This window comes from Rhinolophus ferrumequinum, chromosome 14 (genome assembly GCF_004115265.2).
Source record: "Rhinolophus ferrumequinum isolate MPI-CBG mRhiFer1 chromosome 14, mRhiFer1_v1.p, whole genome shotgun sequence".
Taxonomy (NCBI): Eukaryota; Metazoa; Chordata; class Mammalia; order Chiroptera; family Rhinolophidae; genus Rhinolophus; species Rhinolophus ferrumequinum.
In genome coordinates, this window is record NC_046297.1 from 7,019,661 (window position 1) to 7,040,038 (window position 20,378).

A 20,378-nucleotide genomic window follows, 5' to 3' on the forward strand; every position below is an offset into this window, starting at 1 on the left:
CTTCTTGAGGACAGGAACCCATCATATCCCCTTAGTGTCTGCCTTCCTTACCATGGGCGGGGGGGCCACACAGGGCACTTTTAACAGAAGAGGTGTGAGTGTTTTACTAGACCTTCAACCTAACAAAACACGTGTCTATCAATTTCAGTTTTAAAATAGACCAATTTTTCATTCCTACAACTATGGAGAATTCAGTTTATAGACATTTTCCAAAGAACATAGTAAGAACCAAACAAAAGGGGGGGGGTGGTAGATGAGGGTAAAAGGGATCAAATATACGGTGATGGAAAGAGAACTGACTCTGGGTGATGAACACACAATGTGATATAGCTGATGTATGACAGCACTGTACACCTGAAATCTATGTAACTTTGCTAACAATTGTCACCCCAATAAACTTTAATTAAAAAAAAAAAAGAGCTAAAAACTACAGACTGTTATCAGCGGTTTTTCTAATTGGCCATCCCTCACTATCTCCACCCAAAGTCTTTTAAATCTCTATTTATCTCATCGTTCCTTCACTTCTTCCTCTGTAATGGGATAGATGTCCTTCTCAAAGATTAGCTATTACAGGGACACTCTTTTATTTCCCTCCCTTTCATCCACAAACAAGGCCTTTCTTTCCAGCTATCTCTTCTCAGTGTGATGTCTTCACTGGGCCAGTGTCCAGTAGAAGACTGGGGGTGCTGGAACCAGTCAATCTGAGTTCCTGTCAGTCTGAGTTCAAATCCTGACTCAGTTGTCACTGTTGCCAGCTTTGTGACCTTAGATGAACTAAACAAGCCTTCATTGCCTTAGTTTCCTCATCTTCAAAATAGGTATAATAATAGTACCTACCTACTAGGGTGGCTCTTAGAATGAAACGTGAATATATTTAAAGAACTTAGACGATTATCTGCCACATAGTCAGTGATCAATAAACGTTAGTACTTTTAATTTTCTCCCTGAATTTATTGGCCACAGTGAAACAGAAGATGAATAAGGAGCATGATAAAAATTCATACTATTCTTTAAAGGAAAAGAGAGAAGGAGCTGAGCATATACAAAAATAAGAATTAACTGCCAGTAAAAAGCATCTAGTTTATATTATTGATTGCCAACCCAGGAATTCCACGCCTAGGTATATACCCCCCAAAATAAAAACATATTTCCACTTAAAAAACTTGTACACAAATGTTCATAGCATCGTTTTTCATAACAGCCAAAAAGTGGAAACAAACAACTCAAAAGTTCACCAACTGATGACAGAATAAGTAAAATGTAGTTTATCCATATAATGGAAATTCCATAATAAAAAGGTATAAAAGTACTGACACATGCGACAAAATGGATGAATCTTGCGAACATTATACTAAGTGAAAGAAGCCAGTCACAAAGGACCACACATGGCTTGATTCCATTATAGGAAATGTGCAGATTAGGCAAATCTGTAGAGACAGAAACAATCAGTGGTTGCCTGGGTTGGAATTCGTAAAGGGGAGAGGGGCTAAATGATACAGGATTTCTCTTTGGTGAGTTGAGAATGTTCTAAAGTCAATTGTGGTAATAGTGGCATAACACCGAATAGCCTGAAAAATGGGTGAATTGCACGGTATATGAATTATGTCTCAATAAAGCTATTTCAAGTTAAAAAAAAAATCAGCAAAGCAAAAGACAATGGCCTCAACATTCATTGTACTGTCCACACAGTAGATTTTGTAGCGCACAACTTTAGTTCCTTCCTCTTTTAATTTAGAACTGATTTCTTGAAATTTTAATCATAAATGGACAAGACATGGAAACAACCAAATGTGTCCTTCAATAGATGGTAAGGAAGATATGTATATACACAATGAAATACTACTTGGTCATAAAAAAAGATGAAATAGTGCCATTTGCAACAACATGGATGGATCTTGAGGTTATTATGCTGAGCGAAATAAGTCAGACAGAAAACGTCAAGAACCGTATGACTTCACTCATCTGTGGGATATAAAACTGAAAGCAACAAAGGAACAAGACAAACAAACAAAGAAACAAAAACTCATAGACAGAGACAACAGTTTAGTGGTTCCCAGTGGCTAAGGGGCAAGGGAGGTGGGAGATGAGGGTGAAGGGGATCCAATATATGGTGATGGAGGAGAACTGACTCTGGGTGGTGAGCACACAGTGGGATTTATAGATGATGTATTATAGAAATGCATGGTTGAAACCTATGTAATTGTACTAACCATTGTCACACCAATAAATTTAATAAAAATAAATAAATACACAGCAATAAAAAAAGAAATTTGAGTCACCTTTTCATGCTTAATTATTGAGATGGCTGACTTATTCCAGGATTTCCCCACTGTGGCTGTCTGATAGACCATCACTTCAAGATGACACTTGTTACAGTTACCTACTTCCCTGAATTTCAAAGACACTTCTAAGTGTCTGGTGGTATCTGCTGTGACTTTTAGACAAAGAGGAGACTAATTAGGTAGACAATAACCTGAGAAAATCTTTGCTTTTAAGGGTACTTTCAAAAAGACTTAGTGCTCAAGCATTTGTGAAAAAATACCTGCTCCAATGGTGGGACCAGAACCTGCCTTTTGTAAGGGGAAAAACGGCTTAATGCGCTCCCACAATAAGTGAGGCCATGTACTTTTTGGAGAACCTATCATTTTTACCAAATCATATCCTGTTCCCTGAGCCTTTGATTAGTCATGTGTACATACAGGACTGATTTTGGTGCTTGTTGACGAGTCTTGCACAACTTCATCAAAGGTTTATTATCTCTGAGACTGAGAACACTTACAATGTGCAGGAAGAGATTTCTATGATCTACTTTAAGACAAAATAAGTGGGCATTAATGATTAACTCATAATCTTTGTCAATTTTTTAAAGTAAGTCTTCATATACTGTATTCTTACTCCTCTCTCTCTCTCTTTCTCTCTCACACACACACACTCACACACACACACACACACGCATGCACACACATGCAATTTGCTCCACAGTTTGAGCAAAATAACTCTAAGTAGATCTCTGCAGATGTGTACTAAAAACATCACTGGAGTACTGGCATTTTCCCTTTTTAATCACTTAACACATGAGACCTGAATATACCCACATTCTTCTACACCTATTGACATAGAAAAAAAAAAAGAACATCAGTCTCAATATACTCTGTACCAACGGTTTTCCAATAAGTTATCAAGACATTATAATTAAAGAAGAAATAAAATGACCTAGCACATGCCACAGGAACTTTTAAGTAAATATTATACCTGGGAGTCTCTGCCAAAACATATATCTAAATAAATGTTGACAAAATTAAGCAATTAGGAAGACAGTTTTGCATTTATGACTTAAAGATGTTACTTCTATCTTTGTGTTAAGAATGAATGCTGTAAAAACTAAATAATTCTTCATAAAGCCTATCTTAGTTTTTCTAACATTTAAGCAATTAAGAGAGCCAAAGATTGTATTTCTCTGGGGGAAAAAAAAAAGTAATTTATGAATTCCCCTTGGATCTATTTTTAAGGAATTTGGTTATGAGACTAGAGAGGATCTTCTCTGGTAACACTCATCCTGGAAAAACTTGGTACAATTGTTCCATCCAAATGTGATTTTTTAATTACTTAATCTGCTAATAAAAACTTTAATAAACCAGAACTTGCTTTTAGCCAAATTATTTCTCAAAAGACATCACAAGGCCTCTGTAAAAAAGCAGTGATAGTCTCACACGGTAAATAGGAGAGAATTTTCTTCCTTCTAAAGTATTGTGCAACATCAACTCAGCCAATAAAATAAGTTCTGAAAGATACATTCCAGTGTCTGCAAAATTCCCATTTCAACCTATTAAACTTATTTCAAAAAACAATACTATGCATTTGGTATAAAAATTGGGAATCATTCGCCCCACCCTCTCCCACCCACCCTCCTCCCTCAACCCCACCGAGGCCCTCAGGTCTGACGTCACCTACTCTGTCACTGCGTGGTAAGTCCTGAATGTATGTTGAGTTTCAAGGAGAGGCCTTGGAAACTGACTCTCTTTCAGAGGCGATGACAATTAGACTTGCTACCTGATTTCCCACTATCGAACAATGAATGATTTTAGGCACTAAAGACTTAAGCTAGTGTTACTCTCAGGGCTGCCAAATGAGGAGAAAGCTTTGAAGTCTTTGAAAAACGCTGTCCAGTAGAACTATCACAATGTCCTTGAACACTTTCCCCACTCCAGCTGTAGGTATTGGAAGCGTCTCTCCAGCTAACAATTCTGTCATTCCACAATTCAGACTATTCTCACTTTCCAATCAAAGAACATTTCCATTCGCTAACGCGGTCAACTGCAGCAATGATCGCAAAGGACAATTTTTGGCAGGATCAGGCAGCCAGGTTCAGGAAGGCAAGATTTCCCCCAAGCATCTCGAAGTTCAGTCAATGTAAATAGTTGTAACAAGAGTTGAGGCTTTCCATTGCCATCATTCACACAATTTCGAAGAGGAGAGAGAGGGAGTGCGTTAGAAACACGGGGTGGAAAGGAATTTCCTGGAACCTTGCAACTAACACAGATGGAAGGGAGAAGTGAAAGATGAAAGTAAAAAGAGAATAATTCGAAACAAGATTGCCTTTTAAAATTCTATAGTAAACAGCAAGTGAGTAGGACTTCCTCCAAAGGATGTTGGGAAAAGGGAAGAGGAGACTTGGGGTGCTGGGCAGAGAGCAGAGAGTGGACTGGGTGTCAGCTGTTCTTGTGTAGTAAGTTAAACGCGGAGGGAAGCACGTTCCCTCTTTCAGGTCAGCGGGGTACCATTTAGTACATTACTGCTGAAGTACCCTGGTGACCTGAATGAATTAAGGCAGTTTCCAAAGGTGCTTAACTTGCAAGCACCCAGAGAGAGCTCAGGCACTAGAAGTGATAAATATTCTATTAGTCCTTTCTATTTAATAAACCAAACACCCAAAAATGCCCGTGGAAGGAAGTTTCTTTAAAGTGAAAAGCCTCTGTTGTGACAGGAAATATTGAGGTGACAATTTTAACCCACAGTGTCTAGCTTGTCGGTGACCCAAAGGGTCTGAGTTTATCATCGCAGGTGACTGCGGTCATGGATGCAAACCCCACCGGCCAGCACTTAGGTTTCCTTGCGTCTGTGATATATTTAAGGGAATCTGCTCACTTAAGGAATACAAGGGGACTCCAAAAAGATGAAGTCCTGGACAAAATGGTCCAGTGTGCCTCGAAGGCTCCCAGCCTTGCTCTTCCTTTCCCATTCCCTGGTCTTTCTTTCCTCAAGTACAACAGAAAGTTTTCTCCTTAGCAAAACCTCAGAACGTGGGCTATGGCATGAGTGGAGAAGAAAGCACCGCACAGGCTCTCCCTATCTGTGTTTTGCCCTGAATCTCAAGTGTCCTCATGTGTTAAAATGGGAATAATACCACACAGGTCTTAGGAAGCGTCCAGGAGAGAACGCACACGAAAAGTTTAACTTACTATGATTGTTGTCACTACATGTCCTCTCTTCAAAAAGTAGCGCCATTTTAAAAGGTGATAAGTGGACAGGTCAATTATCAATGTGGCTTCAAGCTGACAGACCATCTGGCATCAGAAGAAGGGATATTTTGGGTTAAGACGGTTGCCAAGATCTCATAAGTTACACATAGACAGTGAATTGCCAACTCTAGCTGTGAATGAAGCTCTTCTTGACCCAGGACACATCATCACAGCCTAAGGATCACAACTTTAAACCTTTAAAAGCTTGTCTCCCAAACTGGAGTTTAGCGATACAGTCGAACCTTTCAATAGCTCATTTCTTTCCATCCTCAGCCCGGTGTGCCACTGATTTTATCAGCAGATATCCAGGGACCAAGAATTTGTCATCCTTAACCTTCCTTCCTCTACACCGCTCCTTAAAATTGCCTAATGGGAAACTATAACCCTAACATTTATTCCTTAAGCAACAAGGAGAGAGAAATGTATATTCTATGCAATCTAGTATTTCCAATGAAATACTAGAAAGGCTCTAGGAAAATCTGAATCAATGAAGTATTGAGAGTATGGTCTCAATGCACTTTTATATTTACATATACATATTTAATATATGTTAAGTATTACAGTCAAGGCTACAAAAGTACTTCTCCTTAACATAAGAAAACTCAAATATTAATAAAACCAAGTAAAATAAAATGTTGCCACACACAATTGTTATTGTGTATGATAATCACAGAACTGGCCATTACAATAACTGTTCTTTAAGCAGAACTCTCACTGCCAGTTTTGTAAACTGAAGTTACAAAGATTCTCCAAGCATCAAACTAAAGTAGCATCCCGGTTCTATAAAGGGGTTGACTGAAGTTGTAACCTGACACATTTGCATTCTTAACTAAGTGGTTTTCCTCTTCATTTTCTAAGCAATGCATCAGTAGCGTCACCCTCATGGATGAAGAACGGCATACACATTCCAACTAACAGAAAAGCTCTGTCCTGCGCTCATAGTCCCACCATAACACTTGTCTGACCCTGATCGAGAAAGTCTTGCCATGCAAGAAAGCGGTAAGAGTAAGCCTAGATATACACGAGACAATGTCCCTGTATTTACTGATGATGACCCAAGAGAACAGTCATACTCAGTTCTTTGACAGACTAACCATTATTTTAAAAAAAAGCATGGAAGATTTGGATAGCTAGTATATGGCTTCAACCCTTAATTATTTTATTAATATCCCTGCCACATTGGAAGAACAGAGTGAGGGAAGAAGCATCACCTTAGAGAAGACGGCTGACATCCCATCACATGAATGAGATACAACCTCCCTACACACTGACACTGTAAAACCTGGCACATAGTAAGTGCTCAACGAATGTTTCTGTATTTAGTAGAAGTCAAACTTGAGCTATCCCCGGGGTACTCTGCAACTAGAATGCTGGCCTCCTCCTAGGTTACTGGATCTGTGACAACGTTTCCTCACGTGTTCGACGGGGCTGTGCCTCCATTGTTGTCCTTCTTTTGAATACATCATATCAGCATAAGCCTTCGTGCACTACACTGATAATTTGGGAAAAAATTGCCTTTTAAGGCTTGCATTATCTGAATAATGAACAAATCTCCACGTCTAATTGAACTCAGCCTGAGCACAGGCTCAGACTCCAAGCAAACTTGGTGAAGCATTTCCAGTAGAACTCAGGCAGGCCAGATGTTCTGGAAGCAGAACCACGGTCATTATGCACATGCCAGCTCCTCCCCACTCCACCCCAGGCCAAGACCCTTTCAGCAGTGTGAGGCCTGCTTAACATATGACTCTGGCTGCCTTGTGGCATGGTATCCCAGGGCCCATTGGAACAGTGCAGCAATTTTAAACAAGCTCCACTGGCAGGGACAATTAAATTGAAGCCAAAGAAACACGCAGGGAGAGCGCGTTAATTATGAGATAGCACCTTTGCCTGAATTACCTCAATGACCTTGGCGGGGGGGCGACCCATAAGCGATTTACTACTTTGGGTGAAACCATACCTACACTTCACATGCGATACAGTGAGTACGAGTTATATAAAGTCCGTAACATAAATCATAAAGTATGATTTATTATTAAAGACCTGGGACTCAAGGGAAGAGAATGGTAGTGCCAAATTTTTTAATGCGTTTCTGAGGTGGGGGTGGAGCTGGGGGATGGCAGGGTGTGTGTGTGTGTGTGTGTGTGTGTGTGTGTGTGTGTGTGTGTGTGTGTGTGTGTTTCTGTCTGTCTGCCTGTGTGTGTTCGGAAGGAGATAAATGAAGAAAGCTCGTAGGGTCGGGCAATGCTCTACCTAACCCCATGCTGACATAATCACTGTACCCCTCACACATAGAAATTCATCCAGATGAAGCAGCTCACTGAAGACAAAACACCAGCCTGGGAAAGGCTTGAAAGTCATTTACACCTTTGGATGTTCTTCGTGGCTTTTATGAAAAGGCTTCTTTTCCCTTCATTAAAAGAATACTAGTTTTCTTTGGGGAATCAGATATGCAATCTTGCAACATGGGGTATCCATGCAGAGAAGCTCTAGGTGGGATAAAATAGTAAGGATTTCAGAAAAACAGAGAAGGACATAATAGTGTGTGCCTGGTGTGTAGGGCGACAGCAGTACCAGTTAAAGAGAGACAGGTCGAAAACAAACTAGTCGGGTTCCAGTGACACACTTTGTTCTCTTTAAATTTCATCTGGGTTTGTTAACAGTTTCACCCATTAAGTATCATTTTATCTATCCTGACATGGATGTAGTAAGTTGCTAATGCCTCGTCTAAAGTAATCCTTCTAGGAATTGCTATGTATGTATGTATGTATGTATGTATCATCTATCATCTATTATCTATCTATCTATCTATCTATCTATCTATCTATCTATCTATCCACCTACCTATTATACAGTTAGATGGACAGAGATTTTTGTCATAGTTTTTTCTAGCAGAATACAAAGAGGCTTCTCCTTTCATAATGCAAAGTATTCTTGGCCATGTGAATACAGGAGAAAGTTCCACATTTGTGCTGGAGTTACCCTGTTAGAACACATGGCTGTGTGTCAGCAAATGTCAAGCTGAAAACCAGAAGTAGACGCAGTAGGTAGGGCTAGCCAATGACATCACGAGCTCGAGAACCCCCGTGATTTATCAGTTGCTATTAGCTAACCAGCTCCTCTCTATTTGATCTGTGTATTTATTCATTATAAGCATTATGCAAGCATGTATTTTTCTACTACAGAAACTGGTTTTTCAACCTCTGCCTTGTCTTTTTATATGAGAATACAATAGAATCATTTGAATTGTGATTACTTTTTTAAATAAATCCTGCAACTGGAATTGAATTTCGCACTGCAGTTCAACCTTGAAAGGAACATAAATCTGAAACCAATACAAAAAGTGCACAATTTTCCATATTCAGGTTAATGTTGAGCAATAGAAAAGAATAACTTTTGTTTATCTCTGAAAACAGCTTTCTTCATCTAAACAAATGACTAGAATAAGATTGAGAAAAACCTGTTTGGGTTTCTTAGATACACACACATATTCCAATTTCCTTTTGCACAATGACTTTTATGCAAATGTGCAGCACACAATCTCCTAACCTTTTTTACCATCACCCCGGGACAATGAACAGTTCCATAATTGAAATGGTACATATCTGGTATGTTTGATTTTAAATTGCAAAGTTGGACTCGGGCCTATTGAAATGAAAATCCTTGTGATTCTTTGTTAATTCCAAACTGATCGGGTTATTATTTCCGACTATTAAAAAAAAAAAAAAAAAAAAAAAAAAACAGCAAAAAACAAAATGTAGGTGAAGACAATAATTCCATTTTTTATTTACTTGCCACATACTTTTCTCAACCTGGCTCCCTGCATGCAGTCTCTTCTATGACCCTCCCCCACACTTTGATTTTGGTTCTTAACCCGGATTCTTTCATCCATAACATGGGTAATGAGAAAACTCCAAAAAATGTTCCTTGGGGGAATGTTACACTAAAAGTTACCTAGGACTAAATCCCACATGTGTTCCTTTGCTCACCATGGAGATGAGAGATTCCTTCACTGCTCTCAGCCAATTTGAAATCCAAATATGAAAAGAGCATCATAGAATTCACACAGACTATTCTGCTTCACCACTTGCGGATGTGGGAAGAAAAACTGCTAGGACAATTAAGCTTTTGACTTTGAACCAGCAAAGCTGTGAACACCTCACTTAAAAACCCATGTGATATTCCAGGAGAAGTGGGAGTGGAGGTGAGGACAGACTCTTTGCATGTCCTACATAGGATGGGGGTAGACCAATCAGCTGGCTTGGAAAGTCTTCGCCATTCTGAGCCAAGAATAAGCTAAACGGTAGATCTGAAATGTTGCCAGAGTCTTATTTGTCCTTTCTCAGCTCGAACGTTTAGTGTTAAGTAGTTTTGATGATATCTTTTTTACTGTACTCTTTAGAAAAAGTTTGGGATCATTTAAAGGACAGACCAAATTGCAATGCATGTTTTTGCAATGAAGGTTGGAAGTAAAGGGGTGCCTTTAAAACATTTCCCAGTTTGTTCCTTAGTCCATGACTCATCCTACAAATATTTATTGAGGCCTCATTATGTGACTGTGACACAAAGGTGTAGGGATGCAAAGGTGTGAAATTAGCAGAATATAATCAAATTCAATAAAGTGGTTAGCTGAGAAACACTGTGTTTGCATTAGATATAGATATGGACACAGTCATGGCTATGGATAGGATATGGTTATGGACATGGATACACACACACACACACGCACACACACACCTCGTCTTGCAATACTGTAGCTCTCTATGCATTTGGGGTTAACCTCACTTGAAACACACTTTCACAGTTAAAAGAGAAGATGAAGGGCACGCTGCAGTTTCATTTTATTGTTTGGATTTCCTAGACCAATTTTGCTTCATCATGAAAATTTCTGGGGAAAAAATCAAAATGTGCTTCGCCCTTCAGAGAATTTGGCTTGAAGAAGTGAGTCAGATTTTCTTCACAAAAGTCCTTTTTGAAGAAATTCTAAGGAAAAAAATGCTGCCAGAAAAGGGAATACAGCTTTGCTTGTTTCTGTAGTCATCATTAGCAAGAAGACATAAAGGTATTCTTTTTTTCCCCTTTTTTGAGACCATATGGAAAGATCGTCAACATATTCCGCCTCTGGGTTCTTTGCCAAAATACCATAACCCACAAGCCTTCTACCTTAAACATAAAAGGAAAGGTGTTGTTCTGGTCAAATAAAGAAATAATTTTTACTAGCATACGTCTAATGTTAAAGCTGCCTAAATCCTGCCAAATACATTAAAACAACATCTGTAAAACAGATTCTCATTAATTGATCACTTTAAAGTTAAGCAGCTAGGCAGATGATGCTTTTAAGCTCACCCTTCACCTTTAACTTTTGACCCCCTGAAACTGGAATGAGGACACACACGTCTTTTAGGCAGTACTGCAAGAGGAGAAGTGGTCTCTCCGAATCGAAGTGACACATCGCCACCCTCAAAGTGTTGGCAATCGATGTCATCAATAACAAGAAAAGCGGACTACCCCCAGCTCTGCGTTTGTTTGTCCCATAACTGCTCCTTGTCACTTTCCCTTCAAGTCGGAAAAATTCCCGGTGCAAAACGATGTAAATTAAGCTCTTAATGAAAATGAATTTTATATAGGGAGATGACTGTCTAGTCATTAACTCAGAAACTATTTTAAGTCTAATTTGAATATTTTAGCCACACGACAAGCCACCATTTTTTCCAGGCCCTGGCCAATCTGTTAGGTTCTCATTTAAAAGCAATTAATGCTACTTATGAAGCAATTTTATTTTGCCGACGCAAGCCGACCAAGCTTGCTAATATCCTCATGACTGCAGTTGAAAATCCTCTAGAGCTGACTCACACCGTTTCTGTAAATCAATTTAGAAATGGCATCCTTAACTCATCACTACTCTGGACAACTTCTGTAGTTCCTACTAGAAATAAAGAATGCTCCTTGAAGGAAATGCAAAATAGCACAGTTCCATGGCCCCATACCAAGTTGCAATAGCGCAAAGATTTCTCTCTTCAATGTTCTTTGAATTCAAGGTAAGTTTGTTCAAAGGGTGTTTTTGTTTGTTTGCTGACCATTTGCAGATACTATTCAAGGAGGACACTTGGTCATTAAAGAGATAAGCAAAACAAGTTGGGGAAAAGAAAAATTATATGAGACATAACATTTTTAAGGTAAGCGCACATATGTATCCTTTGGTTCTGGGACCTAAAGCTCGCTCTACTTTACAGCCCTCTTTATGAACAAGGATTTATCTCATTTGGTTGGTATACATTCAAAGACAATGTCCAACTCTCCCTGAAAAGGAACCTCCAGAATAACTCTGGCGCCCAGCAGTGAGGGCGGTCAATCCATACTCGTGGAATGACTTTGGGTAAACTGAAGACACGCAGAGACATGCACATTTAAATAGTCACCAAACAATTAAATAACCTTTCCTGAGAAAATAAACATCAATGCTCTACCTTCCTTTAGTTTCCCACCTGAGATTAATAAAACAGAAAAATTAGTACATTTGTATCTTCTAGTCACAACCTGTTAATTTAAAGTGTTAGAGGAGCTGCATGACTATAAACACAGTTCATGAATATTCTATACAGCTCCCTGGGTCGAGATCCATTATTTATACAAACTTAATGTTTGTTTTTTTCTCCTAGGTATTCTGAAAGTTTTAATAGGTCAGGTATCAACCGAAAAAAAAAAATGTTGACAATTGAACGGTTGTCAAACATTTGCTGTAAAACCTATGAATGATAATACAATTAATTCGTTATATTATATTTTCAATACCATCAACTTAGAAGCTTTCCATCTTACATTAGGGCCTGAACTCCCCTCAAACTGTGTAACCCAAATCTAACGCTTTCATTATTGATCCGGAGTGCCGATATCACAGGAACAACGTTACAAATTCTCACACCACGTCTTTAGGTTTTTATGCTCAGTACATCAGTCTACAACTTGAACTTGCAGAAACAAAAAAATAGTGCCAGGTCAACCCAAATAAATAAATCCTTCACGTGCTCTAGATAGCCACAATCTGCTCTTCTTACCGTGTGTTTATAGTTCGAAATAGTATTAGAAAAGCCATAGGTATTCTAATCGCTGGTTGACTCCTCATAGAATAGTTATCACTGATTTCTAGTATAAATCAATAGATAACACTTGCAAAATGGATTTTGCAATCATATTTAGAGCTTGTTACAATGACTAATGGTTTGCAATAGTTTCTGAATTTTAATATCCTCTACACAAAAGAAGTTTTTAATAAGTTACCGAGTTATTCATCATAGAAATGAATCTGTTACATGTGTACATGAACGAAGACAATCAAGCCAATCCAGCAAACAAACTGCAACAAATAAATTAACCAGTAATTCAGGTTTAGAAAAAGTCAAGACAAGTTGTGGAATAAATGGTGCTCATCACTTGCAGGTATTCATTAATCTGCATAGTTTGTTTTCCCCCAACAAAGATAAAAGTATATTTGCCATTTAACGAACATTTCTATTTGCACCACCCCCATGGTGGGGGGAACAAAAACATTATTAGCTGGGAAGAGTCATACAAAATAACATCAGAGGTAAGAAGAAGACTTTCAATGGATGCTAAGGGAGAGTGTTGACTCAATATTACTAGGTGCCTTAAAAAAAAAAAAAAGAAAGAAAAGAAAGGCAAAAACACACCCATCTGTTTGCATGGTCCTTGTTTGTCACCAAACAAAAGATGATACATTCATGAAGTAGACTGCTCCCTGTAACCACTGACACTTATCCAAGAGGGATACTATGTTATTTTTTAATCACAGGTTTCAAAGTATTGTGTCACATATGAAAATACTCAAAAAAAAAAGTTATTGTATTTGGGGGAAACCAGGCAAGCAATCAATGCCACTGACATAGACGTAAAAGGGCCACGTAGCAAAATCTTTCAAATATGCTCTCCAGTTCCCTAGATTGCCAGGCATGGTTAGTGACGTGAGGCAGAAACTGTGCACCTTACCCTTCTATTTCTGTTTTCCCCCTCTTTTTTCTGAGCTTGCAGATCTGTGCTCCAAGCTCTGAAACAGTTAATTCCCTTCTCTCCTCTGTGCCAAGGGAAACGACTGTCCCCGCTTACCTTGTAGAGCTTCAGGGCCGCCTCGTGCCTGTGGTTGGTGGTGTGCAAGCGTAATTTATCCACACTGTTGGTGTAGTAGTCACAGGCGTTGCATTTCAGGTGGACGGGGTTGCCAATGGCAATACACTTGAGTCTCCACTCGTTGCTTTTGCCCCCTTCTTTAATGTGGGCCACCAGTTGGTATTTCTGCATATGTTTATCAGTCTTGCAGTGGAGCTGGAAGTTGGCTTTGAGCTGGGTGTTGTAGTTACAGAGCTTGCACTGGTAGATATCTCCAATTACAGCCCTCCATTCCTCTTCGGGGAGAGAGCGCTCGCTGGTCACGTGCACGCTTAGGGCCTCCAGGCTGTCAGAGGTGAATTTGTTGCAAACAGCACACTGGAATAGCTTCAGCGCTGGGTCACTGATATAAGGTGACAGCTCTCCTGCAGTAAGGAGGGACAGGTCATCACCCATTAGCTGACCACTGGCAAGCCGGATTTCAGGCGGCAGCTCATTATTTACTACAGGAAGAAAAAAATTAAAAGGAAAAATAGAGACTCGAAAACACAGCACACACAAAGGATCCTGTAAACTAAAGTCGACCGGGAATGTGCTTTCTCTAGAGCTTAAACTATAAAAAGCTGTAATAGGATTGAATCGGGATCAATTACAATCATCCTTTCAACTTCTAAATTCCCTCATCAGATAGCTTTAATTACTCCTACTGGGCATGACGTCATTCTGAAATTTGTATTTTCCAGGGCAAGCGAGTTGATCGATACCATAACAAAACAGTCACGTGTTTGCGATTTCAAAGCCTAGATAAACTTACCTCGGCGCTAATTGTTATTTCACAATTTGTCTGAAAGCTTGATGAGATCTGGCCAACACTGCGTGTGTGTGTGTGTGTGTGTGTGTGTGTGTGTGCCTGTAACTTACTGCCAAATACCTGGGCTAAGGTAACCGCGTCACTGTCAGCAGTTCAATTATCTCCAGTCACAGACATTCAAATCGTTTGCAAAACTGTTTAATTAAAACTAAATGGTCTACCCTTTAGAAGCTCAAGTTTGATATTTTAGGGAACGCCTGCCAAAATCGAAGCTATGATAAACCTTGTAAAGGATGGCTAAGGATTGCAGGCGACTCAGGCGCATGAGCACTGGTTAATTACAGTACTGAATAAAGGCAGGGTTCTCTCACTCTTAGACTGCCGAGGCTCCCTTCACTCCCGCCTCGAGGAAGTTAAGTCAAGGTTGAAGTAAAGCACACGTGGTGGATTGATTCTCCAGCTTAAAGAGAACGTCCCTTCCGGTAAGCTGTCCCCAGTGCGTTGGCACTCACCACTTGGTCTGGGCGCGTGGTGCCCACCCCAGATGTGATCAGAGCAATGAACTGGAGTGTAGAAAAGCAGTCAGTCAATACTCACCAAGTCCCGGGGCCAGGGCGGCCGCCGTGGCCGGGTCCAGCTGGAACGGGTTGATCATCAGCTGCGGGTCGGCAGGGTTTTCCAGCTTCATCCCGGTCAGGCCTATATTCTGGGCCAGGTAGTACTGATAAAGCTCCGCCTCCGCGGGGGCCAGGCCGAGGTGCAGGTTATGCTGGATCTGCTTCATGTTCTGCTGCAAAAGCATCATATTGTGCATGTGCTTTTCGCTCGTCATGTGAATGCGGAGGTTCCTGGCGACGTTGGTTTCGTAATCGCACACCTCACACCGCCAGGTGGGCTTCTGCTTGGGTTTGGACGGAGAGGGCGTTCCGCAGCCGCTGAGGCTGGTGTTGGCGGCCGGGGCAGAGTGGCCAAACACCTGCTCACCGTTGCCGTTCTGGAGATTCTGAACGTTGTTCAGGTGCTTGTCGGACTGCATATGAATACTGAGGTTGCCTTTGGTCGTGGTAGAGTAGTTACAAACCTCACAACGGAAGGGTTTATAGCCACACGTGTAGCTCTCGCCCCGGGCGAGCCTGGGGTGAGGCTGTCCAGTCTTACAATACACGCACGAGCCGCCGGGCTCCGGGTGTTTCTCCTTCATGTGGGCCTCCAGGGTCTGCTGGTACTTGTAATGCCAGTTGCATTTGGGACACTTGAGGGTTTTGCATGAGTTCCTTGAGTGCATCATCGTCATATGACCACCCAGAGACCTCGAAGACCCCAACACCGTGTCGCACTTGGGACACTCGATGCCACTGCCGGGTGAGCCGTCTCCTCCGGGCCCCGGGGTGCCGGGGGCACTTGGGGCGAAGCCGTGCTGGTGGGGTGGAGCTGCACTGTCGTCGTCCCCCCGGCCTGTCTCACTGGCGTGGGGGGCCGTGGCACTGTCCTTACTGGCACCTGCTTCTGCAAAGTCCTTGCCACCGATGCCGTAGGTATTAGCCAGGCTGCCACCGGCCCTGACGGCGGCAGCCTGTTTCTTCTTCTCTATGTCATCAGAAACCGGCGCTGAGGAGGACGAGGTACCCTTTTCAATAAATTTTAGCACACTGGATGATAAAGGAGAAATGCTTTGGTTTAAGAGAGGGAAATCTTTGTTACCAATACTCTCGGTGAGTTCACCTAATACTTCCTCGTCATCAAGCTCATTGGAGTATGCATCCTCTTCGTCCTCATCTCCCGCGTCCGGGGGTTCGCTTTTGACAGGGCACTCCCCGTTGGGGTGCAGGACGCTGCTTTCTTTTGGCCTTTCACAGTTGTTCTCTTGGTCTTTGCTCTCTGACGTCTTGCTCGACTCGGACGATGCGTGGCCGAGGGAGACAGAGGTAATCGGGGTGTTCACTACTAAACTAGACAGCCCCCCCAGATTCACTTCAGCCTTTGGCATCGGGGTGACCCCCAGCGACTGCTCTGCGGAGCTCGAGGTCCCCGCGCTTCCTTTCAAGAAGGCAAAGCCAGCCGGCAGAGAGTCACCATTTTCAACATGAAAAGCGCTCCATAAACCGCGGAAGGTGGGGTCAGGTCCTATGAGGTTTGTAGTAGAAAAGTGGGGATACACAGAAGTGGATTTTTTTGGTTCCAGAAAGCTTATAAGAGGTTCTTTGTCTTTGCCAATCCCCTGTATTATGGCGGAGACGCATTTATTACTGAGGAGCTTCTGCTCCTCGTCGTTGAGGGTCATCCGATGGTCGTGGACAGCGTGGGTCACAAATGACCGGATGTAGCCGAAAGACAACTTGCACAAGAAACACATTAAAACGGGCTTCCTTTTCCCATCGCTAACACAACCATCGAATTTGGACAGGTCCACATTGTTGGGGACATCTTTGGACACACAGGAGTTTTTGGCAGAGCCGTCACTGGTTAGATAGTCTTTCTCTCGCTTGTGTCGGAGGTCATACACACGGAAACTGTGCAACACAGGACCGACTCCTGCGAACGCTGAGGTATTTGGGAAAGCCGGATCGGCTGTAAATGGTTTCCCGAGGGATGAAGCGATATGAAAAGTGTTGATGATCTGTGGGTAGAACGACATGGAGGCAGAGACAGCCTGATCGCTCTTGTCTCCAGCGGGTGCCAGGGAGCCCAGGAACGTCGCTGTGGAGAAGAGTTTGCTGTTTGCCCCAGTCTGTGCATTCTGCCCGCTTTCTTTGGAGTCCTCAATTATATATGCTGACCCATCAGGCTGGTAAACGATCTCCCCTGTTAGATTCTCCACGTCGCTGTCCTCTAACTCGCTGACTTCGCTCTCGTTGTCGTCCTTCAGGATGGGGAGGCGGGCATTGGGGCAGTGGTGTTCCATGTACTTCTGTAAACTGGGAAAAGAAGTGGCACATTCGTTGCAGGGTATCTCCTTTGCTGAGGGAACCTGAGTGGCAGCTGCATTCTCGACGCCGAAACTCAGCAAGACTTCACTTTTGCGCTCATCCGTTTTCAGGTTGTCATCCGTGGAGCTGTTTTCCCTGTCAGGCTCCATCTCTGCAGCTTTCTCGGGCACCTCATTATCAAGTTGTGTCGTTCCACATAGCTTTGATGTGCTCTGCCCATTCTCCTGCCTTGAGATAGGAGAGGAGTCACAGGTTTCCATGGCAATTGCTACATAGGGATCTCATTTCATCCAGCCTGTCAGGGACCTGGATAAAAAATAAGGTGAGAGAAGCCATTTTTATTAAATAATGACACAGCTCACTAATAGCCCATCACTAATTTATAGCTGCTGTAAACCTGACTATCTAAAGAGGTGAGGGGGAAAACTTAAAACCAGCATACCTATCTATCACAGACAGACTTTGTATAAATGTAGCAAAATAATGTAGATAGCTATCACAGGCATGCCTAGACATCCTAGGCGTTTCTGCAATCGCTAGGAGCATTCATCATAAATCTCAAATTGGTATCAGCGATCGTATTTTTTTTTTCATTCCTGTTTTCTGAAAACGTATATAACACACATCAAGGCATTACACCCCTCTTTACCCTAACAGAAATGGACTGGCTTCCATACACGAAGGCAGGAATCACAGAACAATGCAAATAACTTGCAACGTTTAAAATTCACCTTTTACTTTATCGGGCAGCGACTAGAAGGGGGGATGAGTGGGGAAGAGAGACCCACAATAAAGGAACCTTAAAATTAGAAATATGACAGTCACAGGCAGCACCGACCAAACTCTTCTCTGGTTTTCATTTTGCCAGTAAATCAGCTTACTACAAATCTTCCTTGTGCAAAAGCTCCCAGCAGGTATCTGGCTGGCCCTGATTAAGCACCAATCACAATTCTTCCCCACACTTCAGTCGCCTCAATGGGCAACAGAACAGAAATTAATATTTACTGCAACCAGTCCTATCATCTGAGGGCACAATCGCATTCACTCCGTTTTTTTTCACTGCGCTATGTAATGAACACCATTTCAAACACCATTCTGACGTTATCAATCCTGGCGAGTCAACCATATCTCATCTCTATCAACATCTCCCCTGGCTTAACAAATCATATGCAAGCACTACTGATGAAAAATCCTTCCATCACTTAAAAAGAATTTTATTTGATTTATTTCTTTATTTCAGTTCTTTTGCAGCCAGGCATCTTAGACCACAAACTCCCTTTGTTGAGAACAAGATGCCCTCTCTACAAAGCCCTATCAGCTTCCGGCAGCAGGGTAAGGTACCAGGAGAAAGTTGAGCATGTGTTGGTAAAAATGTGTTCCCCTTCTGTGTGTGTGTGTGTGTGTGTGTGTGTGTGTGCCTGCAAACCTCAGCTACTGTAATAGCAGCTTGATTACAGTGTAAGCGTCTCTGAGTCCCTGCAGATCACTCTGTTTGCAGAACGATGGCACTGCACACAACAGTTGAGTGGGCTGAAACTTTAGTGTTTATTTTCAGCCTGTGACATAGACACTGTTTCGATTTTATGAAACAGGTAAGCAACCTTCTTTCAAATCTTAAAACTGGAGAAACCCATGACTGTAAGGCAACTAGCCCCTAAATGGAAAAGTAGCAACACTTTCACGTACTCTGATCATTTCCGAAACAAGAAAGCTTGACGTTGCTGTATTACATTCCATATCCTATTGGGTAGGACACACATGCAACGTCTCACCCTGGATGTCTCTACATTCTAATGTCCAGACTTCACCATGGTAGAGAGCTAAGAAAAACCCACAATGCTGCGTCACCAGTACGAAGCGTTTCAGAAATGCCTTCTGAGAAGTTCTTAGGGAAAAAGGACCTCACTGAAGGTCATTGGCATATTAAGTATGAAGAATAACGTCTTAAAACACTGTTTACTGTAATCAAATTTGAGCTTGTCAGCTAAATCAGAGAGGAAGTGATCAGTATAGAATACATCAAAAGATCTGCACGGCTTGAAAATGAAATCGAAATTCGTTTTGGTATCTGCCATGGTTAAAATGACACTCTAATTGCTCACGTCACAAAGCTTGGTGTGTAATTTTAATCATTGATGAGCTCCAGGTAAATCATCCTCATGGCATGCATGCAGTTTTTAAAACCCTCTGAAATCATCGGATACCCCTAAGCCTGAAAAGCTAATAATTTTTGAACTAGTCCACAAAACATTAATGTTTACTTTTGCATTCACCAAATCGGCACAATGTATACACACTGAAGGGAGCCAAAATGCCTAAAATACAATATCCCCTGCTGGCCTGAGGGAAATGAGGGAGGCAGGAAGTTAGAGATTTGGAGTGGAAGCAAGGTGCTTAAAGACTACTAGAATTAAGGATCCTGCATTAAACTGTGACGGTCCAGAACCCAGGGCGTGTTTTTTTCTTTCTTTCCTATAATTTAGGTTGATATATGGAAGAAGACTCACTTTGATGACAAAGATGAGTAAAGGTCCCAAACACTTGACAGCTTTGGAAAGGAGTTTCTGAGCTACTTTTATTACTGCTTCAATTCAGTTTTGCCTATACCCATACAACAGTTCTCAGCCCACAGAAACATTGGCTAGAATTATCGCACACATGCTGAATGCCCCTCAAATAGTTATCTGTATGTAATGTGCAGTTAATAATTTCGTCCAGATGCCGAATGGACCCTGCATTGTATCCTCTCAATATTTCTCTATATGAAGGAGAGCCTGTTTATTTTATCTTAATAAGGCAGAAGGAATTTCCAAAAATATGACAACATTGTTGCTATGCAGAAAAAATTATGAAAACTACACGAAAAAGTCCATCGCAGGTCAAAGCAATATGGTAGGATATGTTTTGTTACAATATTCCCATATTATTTCACACAAAATCGCCTATCAATTTCTTCTCAATGAGGTACCCATGAATCAGAAACTGAGTCAAATCCATAAGTCT

At 41.5% G+C, this 20,378-nt stretch overlaps 1 protein-coding gene across 3 annotated transcripts in view; it reads right to left on the bottom strand.

The window, feature by feature from the left end:
* ZFHX4 (zinc finger homeobox 4) overlaps positions 1-20,378 on the bottom strand; it is a 174,966-nt gene that overhangs the window by 134,509 nt on the left and 20,079 nt on the right. For 2 of the 3 annotated variants that reach the window (XM_033126108.1, XM_033126109.1), the window contains exons 2-3: positions 15,046-17,681; positions 13,638-14,140 (exon numbers count right to left, since the gene is read on the bottom strand). In XM_033126108.1, coding sequence (XP_032981999.1) covers positions 13,638-14,140; positions 15,046-17,635 — 3,093 coding nt within the window. In that variant the 5' untranslated portion in view covers positions 17,636-17,681. The remainder of the gene's footprint in view (positions 1-13,637; positions 14,141-15,045; positions 17,682-20,378) is intronic. The other variant, XM_033126110.1, reaches the window with a different exon arrangement.